Here is a 14988-nt window from a genome sequence, read left to right as displayed (position 1 = left end):
GATCAACACAGGAATCTTCCCAAGGTGCACAATGGTACTGCTTAAAACAAAAACAAAAAAGTCAGTTCAGCCCTGGCAATAATGAGGCTTGATTCTATGGGGTATGCTGTGAGAACAAGGAAATGGAAGGGACATTGTAACCAGGACAGTTGGTGAAAGGGTGAAGATGAGACTCACCCCAAGTGGAAATGTGGAGATTCTGACGGGGTACTTAAACCATTAGCTTTCTCACGTCTCTGAGGGGATCTTCAATGAATAAAGAGAATCAGTAGCAGGCAATGGAGGGCACATCCAGCTCAGCTTCTCCCACATCAAAGATGGACTCACACTACATCGCCAGCTGCCTTCCTACTGTGCAGCCGCAAAGCCCACACCATGAAAGAATCTTAACAAGATGATCCTGTTTAAGCCACCACAGGCCCAGGACGAAGATCCCTGGGCACCTGCAGCACAGTTGCTGGGGGCCTGTGAACCCATAGATACCTAAGCAATCTATAGAGAGGTATGCATGTTTTGGACAAATACGTATTATTTTTTAAAAGGATGAGGATGCAAAACTCACTTAACATTACTGAATTCAAAATGGCTTTTGTTCATCACGTTTTCTTTAGTTAAAAAGTACTAAAACCAGAAATATTATCACATAGAAGTTCTCAAAATTTCTGACATTAAAGAGGTCTTCACTCAAGCCTGGATAGAATATACTTTTATTCCTTCAATAGGAACTGAGAATCATGAAAAAATTAAGTCATGTATTTTTTAATTCCTTCAAAAGTTTGTGAGGAAGAAGAAAATTCCAAAGTTAATATTTTGCAATGTGAAATAAAGTTAATTTACTACTAAGACCAAAAAAACTTCTTTAAATGATGCAGAACCATAGGAATTATTAAAATCCATAGCCAGTCTGGTAAACTCTATCTGGAATCACATTAATGGCAAGAAATATCAAGAGACTCAGGGTGACTGAGTTTCTCAGACCCAGTTCAACCCTACTCTAGCCGATAGCTCAAAGGACAAACTGGAGAGCTCTCGCCCCTACAAAACTTAGTAGAAGAATCTGCTCCCCCAAGGATTCCATTGCTGGATTCTTACCTAGCTGAGGTAGTTTGCCCTACATATCTAAACTTTCTGCTCAAAGGTATCTAGTGATTTCCAAAGCCTAGCTTCAGAGAGTCAATCCTTTATGAATCAAACTGTGATTTTTACCTTCAGCTCAGATCTGACATCAGAAAATCATAGATTTTGGACATGGAATCTTAGTATTTAAAGGATTACCAAGGCCATTTGCAGGTTCAGGGCACTTGTAAGCCTGATCCCACTTATAAATGAGAAAACATAAGGTTACACAGCTAGGTGTGGTGGTGCCAGCGTTCGTGCCCAGGCAGTTTGGTGCCAAAGTCAAAGATCTTCACTACTACACTATGAGTGCCTGGCCTGGGAAGAACCTAGGCTCAGGGGAAAATGTGAACCCCAGGCCTCAAGCCCATGAATGAGAATACAAGCACACTCAAGGCTCTCAGCCCCCTTGTGCCCTGCCCAGAGGAGGCCATCATACATGGCAGCATGGCTATCAGTTGAGACCTGAAAGAAGTTCTAGTGGCCCTGGAGTTGTATAAAACTGCACTACCAGGGCTGGGTTATTCTGCCTGCCCCTGCTTCAGGATGAACCTCTAGGCAAGAGAGTCCTGTTAACCTCTGCTCTTTCTTCTCTTTCCTCTGCATGAATGCTTTAAGGACGAAGAACAGTCTGGCAGAACTTTTTACATTTGGTTAATGCTTGGGCTACTTGCTACTCTGAGTAGAACGCCTTCAGGGGTTGGCAAACTATAACCAGTGGGTTAAACCCTGCCTGCCACTTGCTTTTATAAGGTTTTACTGGAACACAGTCACGTTCGCTCATTTACATGTTGTCCATGGTCTCTGGCAGCTTCTGTGTTCCAACAGTGGAGCTCAAGAGTCATAGGAATCACAGGGCCTAAAATATGTATTATCTGGCTCTTTATGGAAAAAGTTTTCCATGTCTGTCCTAGGAGGTTCCAGGAACACGGAGGTCGAAAAACTGTTGTAAAGATCAAGAAGCTTGCAATTTCTCAGAAAGCAATCAAACACACGACAGAGAAAAAAAAGGTATTTCATATCCCATGTTTAAATGGTGCATCCATCTTCAAGTGAGAAAGAATTTCATGTCATCTGGCACTTACCCTTCATCTCCCGAGGCAAGCTCCTTCTGACCAAGCGTCCCTGGCCCCCACGTCCGCCCCTTCTTCTTTGGGGCCCTCTTCTCCTCCTCCTCCCCTTCCTCCTTTGGGACGACTGAGCTCCTGCCCCAAGTTTTGCTGCTTTCACCTGGTGTCACTGTGAACAACAAGGGTTGGACAGGATCTAGAACATGGACAGACAGGGCTCCCCCAAACTAGCCTCTATACCACCAGACACACACACACACACACATTTGGAGCTGCAAGGAAGTTAGACCTTATCAAAAACTCTGTGCCCAAGTGGACCCTTCCAGGAAAGTAATGGAGTTCTCAGCCACCAATCATTTAGCTCTCTCAAAGTACTGAACACGGAAACACTTCTTCAATTTCCACAAATCCAATGTAAAGCTAGAGCTCAGGCCAGCCTGACATCAGAGTTCCAAACAGATCTGACTTAAGTTGTTTTGTTGGGTGGGATTGGGTAGTGAGCAAATGAGGAGGCAGGTGAGGGGGGAAAAAAAGACAAGGGGCAAGGAAGGCATGGAAATGCAGAAATTTTGGAAAGAAAGGGCTGGGAAGGAAGAAAATGAGGAGTTCAAGGTTATGGAAAAGGAAGTCAGGAGTAGGAGAGGGGGAAGGAACAGGCCTAGAGAAAGACAGATAAGAGAGGAGGAATATTTTTCTGACATGAAGACCTCGGAGCAAGGGCTGAGACCCAAATGCCCCAGGGATTGTGTTTATATCATAAATGAGTGAAGTGAACTAGTTACCAAAAAACAAGGAGTTGAAGCGGCTGAGGCAAAATATGGAGTTTTGCCTCCATATTTTGCCTCCAAAAAATGGAAGCTGCTATTAGTGCCAGCCAACTGCAGCCACATGAAAAAAGAAACCCACTGATTTCATTTTTCAAGCTAGAAATCTTTCTTTTTGAGACAGTCTCACTCTGTCACCCATGCTGGAATGCAGTGGTGCAATCTTGGCTCACTGCAACCTCTGCCCATCAGGTTCAAGCGATTCTCCTGCCTCAGCCTCCCAAGTAGCTGGGACTACAGGCGGGTGCCACCACACCCAGCTATGTTTTTTTTGTATTTTTAGTAGAGGCAGGGTTTCAGCATGTTGGTCAGGATGGTCTCGATCTCCTGACCTCATGATCTGCCTGCCTCAGCTTTCCAAAGCTGGGATTACAGGCATGAGTCACCATGCCCGGCCAAAATCTTGGATTTTTAAATAAAATCTCTCTGTCTTTAAATCAGAAAAACTAATTCATTCACATATAGGTGTATATTCACACACACACTTATATGTATGTGTGAGTATATTTTTTTAAGCAAATACTGCAGCTAAAACTGGTCCAGATTTGGCTTATTATAAAGTATATGGCAAGTTTCCTTAGGACCTATACTTTGAAAAAAAAACCCTTCCTTGGGACGCGTGGACGAAAGAAAAACAACAACGCCCCAAATATGTCAAAGAGTGTGCGAGGTTCTCAGGCCAGGTAGTAACCTGTATCTACATCACACACCAGTTTCCAAATTGCTTTGCGAACCACTAAAGATCCCATTAGTACCCACAAACCCCTTTGCTGATATGTGACTAAAAGGAAGAGGGGGCAGTAGTAAAGTTAATGGAGAGAGACAAGGGAGAGGGCTAAGGGTTTGCGTACATATGTGCATGTATATACACATTGTCGAGGAGAGGTGGCAGAAGTTATGGATGGAGCAAGCCTGGACCAGTCGGTGGCTGGACAGAGCAGGGGACAGGTGCCCCTGATGTGTTCTGGCCCCAGCTAATTTGGGAAACAGTCTCACACTGGATGGCTCGAAGACGAGGAATGATGGTGGGGCTTGCAGGAGGACTTGAGCGGCTGTTGATAAGACTCTTCCTTTTATCCATGGTGGGGGAGGCCTGCACCGTGAACTTGTGCTGGAAATCTGCTTGGGGAAAGACAAACACATGTATGCATTAACATTTCCCATAATCAAATTCATATAAGAAATCTGACATTTCTCAGCATCCTCGAGGGACAGGCCCCAGTTTCCTGAAAAGCTCTTTGTTCACCTGGGAAATGTTCTTTTAGAATCATCTCTTTTTCCCAAAGGACATGGGGAGATGAATGTATAAAAAGATGGAAAATTCACTGTGCAAGTGAACTTCATTAGTGAGCTTCATAAAGTTGTCTATATAATGAATATAGTTTGAGCAATTATGTATTAAGAATAGCTGTTTAGGGCCGGGCGCGGTGGCTCAAGCCTGTAATCCCAGCATTTTGGGAGGCCGAGACGAGCGGATCACGAGGTCAGGAGATTGAGACCATCCTGGCTAACACGGTGAAACCCCGTCTCTACTAAAAAAATACAAAAGACTAGCCGGGTGAGGTGGTGGGCGCCTGTAATCCCAGCTACTCGGGAGGCTGAGGCAGGAGAATGGCGTAAACCCAGGAGGCGGAGCTTGCAGTGAGCTGAGATCCGGCCACTGCACTCCAGCCCAGGCAACAGAGCGAGACTGTCTCAGGAAAAAAAAAAAAAAAAAAAGAATGGCTGTTTAGCTCATGAGATATTGTTGATTATTCTAGGAAATTTAACTTAAAATTATTGGTTTCACATAATCTATTATCAGACAGATTTGGTCCTTTTTTCTCAGGGACCAAAGCAGGGACACTGATTCTTCTCACTAACTGCAGGCAGAGCAGGATATCAACGACTAGCCCTTGTGGGAACCTAGGGCAGTGAGGGAGATGGAGCAAATGGCTCCAATTTGGACACATTCCAAAGGAAGTTACAGTACAGCATAAAGAATATAAAATTTACAGCACTAAATTTCTCAGTTTCAGTCTCCTCATCTATCAAAGAGGTATAATTGCACCTATGTCTCCCCATTAGACTGTGATCTCCCTGCAGGTGGGAACTACAGCTTTTCTATCTGCATCCCAGCATGCAACAATATGCTGGCACATGCTAGATGCTCAAGGGGTGCTTAAAGACTCCATGCTGTCTGAAAAGGAAAAACAAATGTGCAGCAAGGAAACATGGCTGATGAACATATTCACAACTGCATGGAATGAGTTCCCTTATCTGTACTTAATCAAGCCACCATTCTAGTGCTTAACATCATCTACTCCTGCCCCTATTAGACCATTCTTTCTTTGTTCCTTACACTTTTTTTTTGAGACGGAGTTTCACTCTTGTTGCCCAGGTTGGAATGCAAGGGTGCAATCTCAGCTCACCACAACCTCCACCTCCTGGGTTCAAGCAATTCTCCTGCCTCAGCCTCCTGAGTAGCTGGGATTACAGGCATGCACCACCATGCCTGGGTAATTTTATATTTTTAGTAGAGACAGGGTATCTCCATGTTAGTCAGGCTGGTCTCAAACTTCCGACCTTAGGTGATCCACCAGCCTCAGCCTCCCAAAGTGCTGGGATTATAGGCGTGAGCCATTGTGCCCAGCCTGTTCCTTATGCTTCTAATAAGCCTGCTTTCTAGGGCCTTATAGACTTAGAACACAGTGAATACCTTTATCTACATCAACACACATTTTAGCATTCAGCTCCCTCCATGGATATATTATACACCACAAAGATTCTAACTCATAGTTTCATATTTCTAATTTATATTTACCCCAAGGCTGAAGTACAACAAATGCACCTCTGTTCAACTGATGTGTCTGTCTGAAAGGTCACATGTAAATCTTATCAGGTAAATTCCCATACATTAAACCTAAACTCAACTGTACTCAGAGGACTAATTAAAGAAACCTCAGCCAGGTGTGGTGGCTCACACCTGTAATCCCAGCACTTTAGGAGGCCAAGGTGGGTGGATCACTTGAGGTCAGGAGTTCGAGACCAGCCTGGCCAACATGGTGAAATTCAAAAATCAGCCAGGTGTGGTGGCACGCGCCTGTAATCCCAGCTACTCAGGAGCCTAGGGCAGGAGAATCGCTTGAACCGGGGAGGTGGAGGTTGCAGTGAGCCGAGATCACACCATTGCACTCCAACCTGGGCAACGAAAGCAAAACTCTGTCTCAAAAAACAAAAAAAAGAAACCTTGAGACAAGTTATTTTGCAGAGCCAAAACTTCTCATGCCTCACACATGCACACTCTGGAATATTTTCCCCCAACTTCATGCTTCCCTCTCCAGGTTTGCCTAAAGTGAGACGTGCCCCTGTGAGCCACCAGGCTTCTAGCAGCCTGGACCTTGCCAGGTTGTCCTTACTTCATATTCTGCGTTCACTCACGTGCAACAATTTCCCTGGAGTCGGGTAGATTTTCAGCATGCCAGTCTTTCCACTGAACAGAATGGCCCATTTCAAACAGGCTGGAGTTTGAGCCCCAGGGTGTCATGTTTCCAAGCTCAGTCCCCGGCTCCCATAAACCCTCTGCCACACCAGCTCCTTGCCCTGCTCCCACTTCCCAGCCGGTCCCTGGCCACTGACCGGAAGGGAGGCTGATGCGGTTGCCGTCCTTGAGCTTCAGCCGGCTCTTCCTGAACTTGCCCTTGCGTTTCTTCACCCGGGGCTTCTCCTGGCACAGCTGGTGGATGATGATGTTGAGCTCCCGTTCCAGGATGTCAATCTCCCGCTCGGCCAGCTCCTGCTCCCGACGCCGCAGCAGTTCCTCCTGGTTCTTCTGCTGCAGCGCAGCCCGCGTCAGCTCCTCCTCCCAAGTGCGAAGTTCCTGCAGGAAGAGCAGAACCATCAGAGAAAAGACTGGGGTGCTCAGTGCAGAGGGGCTGTGGGGTGAGGCCTGAGAGCCCCCAGAGGGCTCATGGTGACCTGGAGAGTTCTCCTATGATGCTCAGTGAAGAGAGAAGACTAGATAGCTGGTAAATGAACATCAGACCACCTTGAATGGTGGGGAAAGGAAGGCTCAGAACAGCCACACTGAAGGGACAGCCGGAGAAGCTAAAGCCATAGGCCAAGCCCTAGAGATGGGGGCTAAGAGTTTCTAGTTGCTCCTTTCTTCTTCATTAAAATTGCCTGAGATAAAAAAATATATATATATAGGTTTGACTAGAAAATATAATCATGTATTTATTTACAGACTTGGTTCTACTTTACTTTCTATTTTTTGAGACAGAATCTCATTCTGTCACCCAGGCTGGAGTGCAGTGGTGCGATCTCAGCCCACTGCAACCTCTGCATCCCTGGTTCAAGTGATTTTCATGTCTCAGTCACCAGAGTAGCTGGGATTATAGGCATGCACCACCAAACCTAGCTAATTTTTTTGTATTTTTAGTAGAGATTAGGTTTTACCATGTTGGTCCCCTCCTGTCATCAAGTGATCCATCTGCCTCAGCCTCTCAAAGTGCTAGGATTATAGGCGTGAGCCACTGCGCCCAGCCAAATTTTTTCTATTATATAAAAGATGCTTTTTCACCAAACGCAATGGCAACAAAAGCCAAAATTGACAAATGGGATCTAATTAAACTACAGAGCTTCTGCACAGCAAAAGAAACTATCATCAGAGTAAACAGGCAACCTACAGAATGGGAGAAAACTTTGCAATCCATCCATCTGACAAAGGGCTAATATCCAGAATCTACAAAGAACTTAAACAAATTTACATGAAAAAAACAAACAACCCCATCAAAAAGTAGGCGACGGATATGAACAGACACTTCTCAAAAGAAGACATTTATGCAGCCAACAAACATATGAAAGAAAGCTCATCATCACTGGCCACTAGAGAATTGCAAGTCAAAACCACAATGAGATACCATCTCACGCCAGTTAGAATGGTGATCAGTAAAAAGTCAGAAAACAACAGATGCTGGAGAGGATGTGGAGAAATAGGAACACTTCTACACTGTTGGTGGGAGTATAAATTAATTCAACCATTGTGGAAGACAGTGTGGCAACTCCTCAAGGATCTAGAACTAGAAATACCATTCGACCCAGCAATCCCATTACTGGGTATATACCCAAAGGGTTATAAATCATTCTACTATAAAGACACATGCACACGTACGTTTATTGTGGCACTGTTCACAATAGCAAAGACTTGGAACCAACCCAAATGTCCATCAATGATAGACTGGATAAAGAAAATGTGGCACATATACACCATGATACTATGCAGCCATAAAAAAGGATGAGTTCATATCCTTTGTAGGGACACGGATGAAGCTGGAAACCATCCTTCTCAGCAAACTAACACAAGAACAGAAAACCAAACACCACATGTTCTCACTCTCAGTGGGAGTTGAACAATGAGAACACATGGATACAGGGGGGTGAATGTCACACACTCTGTGGGGGGTGGGGGGCTAAGGGAGGGAGAGCATTAGGAAAAATACCTAATGTAGGCGACGGGTTGATGGGTGCAGTTAACCACGTGGCACATGTATACCTATGTAACAAAACTGCACATTCTGCACACATAACCCAGAACTTAAAATATAATTAAAAATAATAAAACAAAAAACAAAAAGATGTTTTTTAAACCAGAGCCAACTTAATCCAGCTTAAAATGTGTCCACGGTACATAAATCATCCTCCAGGTAACATCTAACAATCAAATAAAAATATATTTCCAGGGTGGCTGCTCAAAAGCTATGTGAGGCATATCATCTGAATCTTTATGTTCACTTGAGGAATGAATCCACTGAGGTATGTGGTTTCAACTTTCACCTTATCTTAAAGGACAATGATTTGCTCTGGAAGAATCATGAAAGCATAGCAAGGAAAAAAGAGAACATTTCCTGAGGTCTTTTTCAGGTACTTGCTCTAGAACCAAATTTGGCTGCTGCTCTACACACTCCACTGAAATGAACTGTTCAATGAGCACAGGAGATGTCACCCCAGAGCAGGCTGTGCCCCTGCAAGTCTGAAGGACAGTCAGTCACACTGCTAGGGGGAGAGCTGAAGCCAGAAAGCTGGAGGGTGAAACTGGGACAAAGTCCCATTTAGAATTTCATCTTGTGACCCAAGACCGGTCCCTTTTGTCCTGCGCTGAGAACGGAGGTGGGAGCCACATCAGATGGCAGAACCTCTTCCCTACCTCCCCTTTCTCCTTCCACATGAGTTCAGAAGTGAGCCCAGCACTGAATTTCTGGAAAGAGGGGAGGGGATATCGAATCAGGAAACAGGAGAGAAAACAGGAAAGAAAACAAAACATGACTACAAAAATTTTAAACCTACAATTTAAACTGTTAATGCTGGTTACCCTGGGCCTTGCATTAAAGTGGAGTGTGGGGTGGAACCTGGAGCCATGTCTGAAAAACAGGGTATTTCTTCGATAAAGGAGCCACAGCAACACTTCTGTGGTCGAAACCTAATTTCTCAATGAAATACTCACTATAAGTAACCATTCTGGATCAAAACAAAATAGTGTAGAAAGAGAACCTAGAGCTAGAAAACAAGCATGTGAACCCATATTGGGGAAGCTGAGCAGGAGGTGAACAGTAGAAGAGAGGAAAGAGATCAAGAAATGAATATCATATTCTGATGCTACAAACTCTTCATTCAGCTTGTCTTCCATCCCCAGGAGAATGTCAACATAGCCATAAAAGTGACAGAAAGAAGGCTGGGTGTGGTGTCTCACACCTGTAATCCCAGCACTTTGGGAGGCCGAGGCAGGTGGATCACCTGAGATCGGGAATTTGAGACCAGCCTGGCCATCATAGTGAAACCCTGTCTACTAAAAACACAAAAATCAGCTGGGCATGGTGACGTGTACCTGTAATCCCAGCTACTTGGGAGGCTGAGGCAGGAGAATTGCTTGAACCTGGGAGGCAGAGGTTGCAGTAAGCTGAGATCGTGCCACTGCACTCCAGCCTGGGTGACAGAGCAAGACTTTGTCTCAAAACAACAACAACAACAACAAAAAAGGAATAGAAAAGAAATGACAAAAGAATTAGCACATTGAAAAGTGTCTAGCATGTGGTAAGTGCTCAGTGGTTGAATAACTACTGAGTCAATAAATGAATGAAGAGAAATGGTAATAGGAGATAGAGTGCAATTTTATGAATGAAATCCTTCTTTATGGGAACATGTATTTATCACAAGTTCCTGAGAGTTGAACTTGAACTTGAACTACTTCTTCCTTGATGAAATAAACCTCAAATTAATTGATGTGCACCCTCCAAATCCTTTGTTTCTCTGTCCTGTGACTTTGTTTTCATTACCAAGAGAAGAAAAATTCATGGAAGATGCCGAGAAAATATTCCTAGTTGGTTGATTTTGCTGTTAAGTGTAAAAGTTTAAAAGTCAAAGCTAATTTCAAGCTTCCTAAGTCCTCCTCTCCTCCATGCTCTTGTCTAAGGGATGGTTTGGCTCTAAGCCTCTCTCTTTAATGGAACACAAACCCCAGACGACACCAATGCATTCTCACAATAATACTTAAGAAGCAGTAGGTTGATCCAGCTTGAGGAATTAGCTGAATCATAGGGTAAATCAGGATATTTGGGGAATATACATCTATGACACCATTCACCTGGAGGACCCTTAAACATGTTGAATCTCCTCCTTGTGCATCACCTATTTGTGTTGCACAGTTTGCAAATCACATCTTCCACAACAGAATGAGTTAAGAAGAATCTCTCCAGAGAGAAAGCACATCTTACTCTCACTTACCAAACAACAAGCCTTATAACAGAGAGACATCATAGCACGGTGGCTAAGAGAAAGAACTCTGGAACAAACTGCCTATTCAGGTCCCAGCTTCACCACCATTAACTGTGCGGCCTTGAACAAGTTAATATGGGCATCACATGCAATATGGAGTTAACAGCACTGACATCATTGACACAGACAATTATTATCTCATTAAATAAGATAATTCATGAATATGGCACATAGCACATGTTCTGCAAATGTTAGCTATTATAAGAATGAGTTTGATTTCCTAGTAACTACTTACTGACAAAATCCAACCTTCATTTTTCTTACTGGCTGGTACCCTTATAATTTCATCAATTAAAAGAAAGCAACCAAGGGCCAAGGGTCAGTGATGCAGCAATTAAAAAAAAAAAAAAAAAAAAAAAAAAAGCCCAGCAACTCTTGGGATTCTTCTAATTGGAACAGTATTTGGTGACAGGAACAGTCTTTTGTAATCATTCTGCTCAAGAGTCAGTGCAGGTCCACCCACCAGGGTCCCTAAAGAGTCACTGTAAGCTCACTCCATTCTTCTAGAGAATGCTCATTGACTTGGCAAACAGTAGTATGTTCAGAATTGCTATGTTCCATAAAAAGAGTTTAATATCTTCAGATCAGCTCCAGAAATTATTTGTAAGTCATTTGTGTAGAACAAAAATGACAATGATAAGGTTTGGCTGTATCCTCACCTAAATCTCATCTTGAATTGTAGTTTCCATAATCCCCATGGGTCATGGGAGGGACCAGGCGGAGATAATTGAATCATGCGGGTGGTTCCCCTATCCGGTTCTCGTGATAATGAGTTAGTTCTCACGAGATCTGATGGTTTTATAAGGGGCTTCTCTCTTTGCTGGGCACTTACTCTTCTTCCTGCCACCATGTGAAGAAGAACCTGTTTGCCACCATGATTGTAAGTTTCCTGAGGCCTCTCCAGCCCTGTGGAACTGTGAGTTGATTAAACCTTTTTCCTTTATAAATTAACCAGTCTTGGGTATGTCTTTATTAGCAGCATGAGAACAGACTAATATAATATTACAAAGAATATAGGTTTTTGGAATCAGAAGACCCACATTCAAGATTCTGCTTTCTCACTTACTCTGTTACTTCAGGCAAGTTGCTGACCCTAAGCTCTGAGATGGAAACAATAGTAACACCTGGCCTACACACTGATGGCAGGAGCCATAGGATTCCTGGATAAAACAGACAAAAAGGGCCGGGCGCGGTGGCTCAAGCCTGTAATCCCAGCACTTTGGGAGGCCGAGACGGGTGGATCACAAGGTCAGGAGATTGAGACCATCCTGGCTAACGCAGTGAAACCCCGTCTCTACTAAAAATACAAAAAAACTAGCCGGGTGAGGTGGCGGGTGCCTGTAGTCCCAGCTACTCGGGAGGCTGAGGCAGGAGAATGGCATAAACCCGGGAGGCAGAGCTTGCAGTGAGCTGAGATCCGGCCACTGCACTCCAGCCTGGGCGACAGAGCGAGACTCCATCTCAAAAAAAAAAAAAAAAAAAAAACAGACAAAAAGGTCTCATCAAATTTTTTAGTGGAAAAAGTGGGAAACCATAAAGCCATAAACAATTTTAGCTATCATTATTATCATGTGGCTATTAACTTCCCAAATTCCCATAGTGCAGAGTGAGAAAATAAAAAAGAAATTAATGAAATCTATAAAGACTTCCCTCTTGCTCCTAGCTACATCCCTTAGATTTAGTCCTGCCCCTATATAAGCAAAATAACTGCATGTAACTGGCTTCACCTGTGTGTACACTGACTGCTAGGGACACACTGAGGGAACAGAAAGGGGCCATTTAGGGAATGGCCACCAAACAAAAAGGCAGATCTCTAGTAGACTAGGAGTCTCTGAACTCCCTGGTTGGTTTGGGCTTGAAATACTTTTCATAAAAACACAAAAAATGCCACACAATTTCAGACCTATGGTATTTTTAGCCCATATTCTATTTCTGATTCTGATGTCAAAAGACACTGGAAGGATGTTCTGATAACTATCCTCAAGGTCGAAGTATCCCTATATCAAGTTAACCTTCCTCTAGAAGTCCATTGCAGAATCAAGAAACATTTCCAGAATCTCTCATATTTCCAGCTGACAGGGTGAGACATCCCACTGGCAATTGCCCAACTGCATTCTTCTCTGGTTTGGATAATTAAGTAGATACCAAGCAGGAAGGTGGGCATGCTAGAATCAAGGTGGTCCGTCAGACTTGGTCCAGAGGTCCCAGTGGGTGAGGTCTACTAATTCAATGCGTATCTTTTTTGTTTTTGTTTTTGTTTTTTTTACCTTCTCTTTGGCCCTGAGTTGGTCAAACATCTCCTGAATCTCGTGTTTCCAGTCATCCTGCAGGCAGTGGAAGGAGTCCTTGGGCATTTCAAAGAAACCAGACTCCTCTATGGTGGTTAGCTGGTCCAGGATATTCGTGAAAGATGGTCGTGAGTGGGGATCAGGATTCCAGCAGTCTGAATAGAACATGTGAATACTCAGACAGCACGAATGGTCAGAGGCAAACATATAAGACTTAGGCTATTATGTGGCCTCACTTCCCAGAAAACTACCTCTTACTTCTTCCAGAAACCTCAAATAAGGCTCAGGAAGTAAAGCAAACTGGCCACCATTACAACCATAACAAGTGAAAACGGAAATGAAATGCAGCAGTTCTGTACTCATTCCATTCTGGCTGTTAATTAAGGGTAAGAAAAGTGAGCCCAAAGAGTTTTCTTATACAAAGCACCACCACAACACAATTTACCATGGACCTGATTCAAGAATAGACAAATGGGGAATGCTGCCCTGGGCTTCAGTTTCCCATAAATAAATGAATTAGCCTTCCCTCACCCACAATGGGATGATGAGGAGGCGAGGATGAAAAGCATTCTAGTGGGAGTCAGGGAAAGTGAATTCTATCTAATCCCAGCTCAGCCACTCCCTAATGGGGCGGCCACCTATCCACTCAACTTCGCTTAGCTTTAGATTCCTTAGTTACAAAATTATGGGATCTGACTAGAAGACTTTTAGAGTTCTTTCTCCGAAGATGTTCTTCACATCTCTTTAAGGTATTCAGAGGTCCTGACATAAAAGTTACTGTACTTTCTGATTTTGCATTACATAATAATATGCTAAATACTGGATAGCAGGCTTTTGTTACTAATTTCACTTCTACAGTCCCTGGAGATGTGACCTCCTTGCAGCAGGGTGTGGACGTCATCTTGAAGAAGCCTTTCCAGTTGCCCATAGGATTCCTCCTTAGGTGACTGAAACTTTATCTCCTCTTTCAGTAACTGATCTCATAGAATTGGCCAAACTCTACCCAGTGATTATAAGAGGCAAAGTGTCTCCAGTTTGGTCCAGGCCAGGGTTTACTTACCTTCCATGAGTTTGGCAAAAGGCTCTGGGCATGTAGAAGGAATAGGAAGGGCGAGTTTGTTCATGGCCACTCCATAAGCGACCGCTAAGCCATCAATGCCTCGAAAGGGCACCTCACCAGTCAGCAACTCCCAAAGTAGCACCCCGTAGCTAAGGAGAGAAAGAAGACAGAAGCCATGTAATAAACTTCAGGTACAACTTCACTGCAATAGCTCATGAGTCTTTTCTGAGCATCCCACATTCTCCCCAACACATAGTGAGACTAATGAAACAGAAATACTAATGTGATATAAAAGGCAAACCATAAAGCCTACTAGCTAAAAGCAAAATCTCCAGAGTCAAGCATACTTGCTTGGTTTTCAAGTTTTCTTCCATAATTCCTTAGCTATATGACCTTGGGCAAGGCACTACACCTCTTTAAGCCTCTAATTCCTCATCTGTAAAGCACAAATAACACTATCAGTCTGGCAAGGCTATTATTGAATTAAACGAGCTACTATAGTGTTTGAATAAGTGCCCAATGGCCATAGCTCTTTCGTTATCATTATTGTTTTGTTTTTAAGATGGAGTTTCGCTCTGTCGCTGAGGCTGGAGTGCAGTGGTGCGATCTCGGCTCACTGCAACCTCCATTTCCTGGGTTCAAGAGATTCTCCTGCCTCCACCTCCTGAGTAGCTGGGATTACAGGCGTGTGCCATTACGCCTGGCTAATTTTTGTATTTTTTGTAGAGACAGGGTTTCACCACATTGGCCAGGCTGGTCTCTGAAACTCCTGACCTCCTGTGATCCTCCCGCCTCAGCCTCTCAAAGTGCTGAGATTATAG

General features: G+C 43.8%; 1 protein-coding gene across 2 annotated transcripts in view; it reads right to left on the bottom strand.

Annotated features, from left to right (window-relative positions):
* The window catches only part of MAP3K9 (mitogen-activated protein kinase kinase kinase 9), an 89320-nt gene that overhangs the window by 13660 nt on the left and 60672 nt on the right, over window positions 1-14988 (bottom strand). The window contains exons 4-9 of one of the 2 annotated variants that reach the window (XM_026455925.2): window positions 14168-14316; window positions 13087-13262; window positions 6629-6869; window positions 4007-4129; window positions 2202-2355; window positions 178-246 (exon numbers count right to left, since the gene is read on the bottom strand). In XM_026455925.2, coding sequence (XP_026311710.1) covers window positions 178-246; window positions 2202-2355; window positions 4007-4129; window positions 6629-6869; window positions 13087-13262; window positions 14168-14316 — 912 coding nt within the window. The remainder of the gene's footprint in view (window positions 1-177; window positions 247-2201; window positions 2356-4006; window positions 4130-6628; window positions 6870-13086; window positions 13263-14167; window positions 14317-14988) is intronic. The other variant, XM_023182916.3, reaches the window with a different exon arrangement.

Source organism: Piliocolobus tephrosceles, chromosome 6, assembly GCF_002776525.5.
Source record: "Piliocolobus tephrosceles isolate RC106 chromosome 6, ASM277652v3, whole genome shotgun sequence".
Classification (NCBI taxonomy): Eukaryota; Metazoa; Chordata; class Mammalia; order Primates; family Cercopithecidae; genus Piliocolobus; species Piliocolobus tephrosceles.
This window is presented reverse-complemented; position numbering and strand designations above follow the sequence as displayed.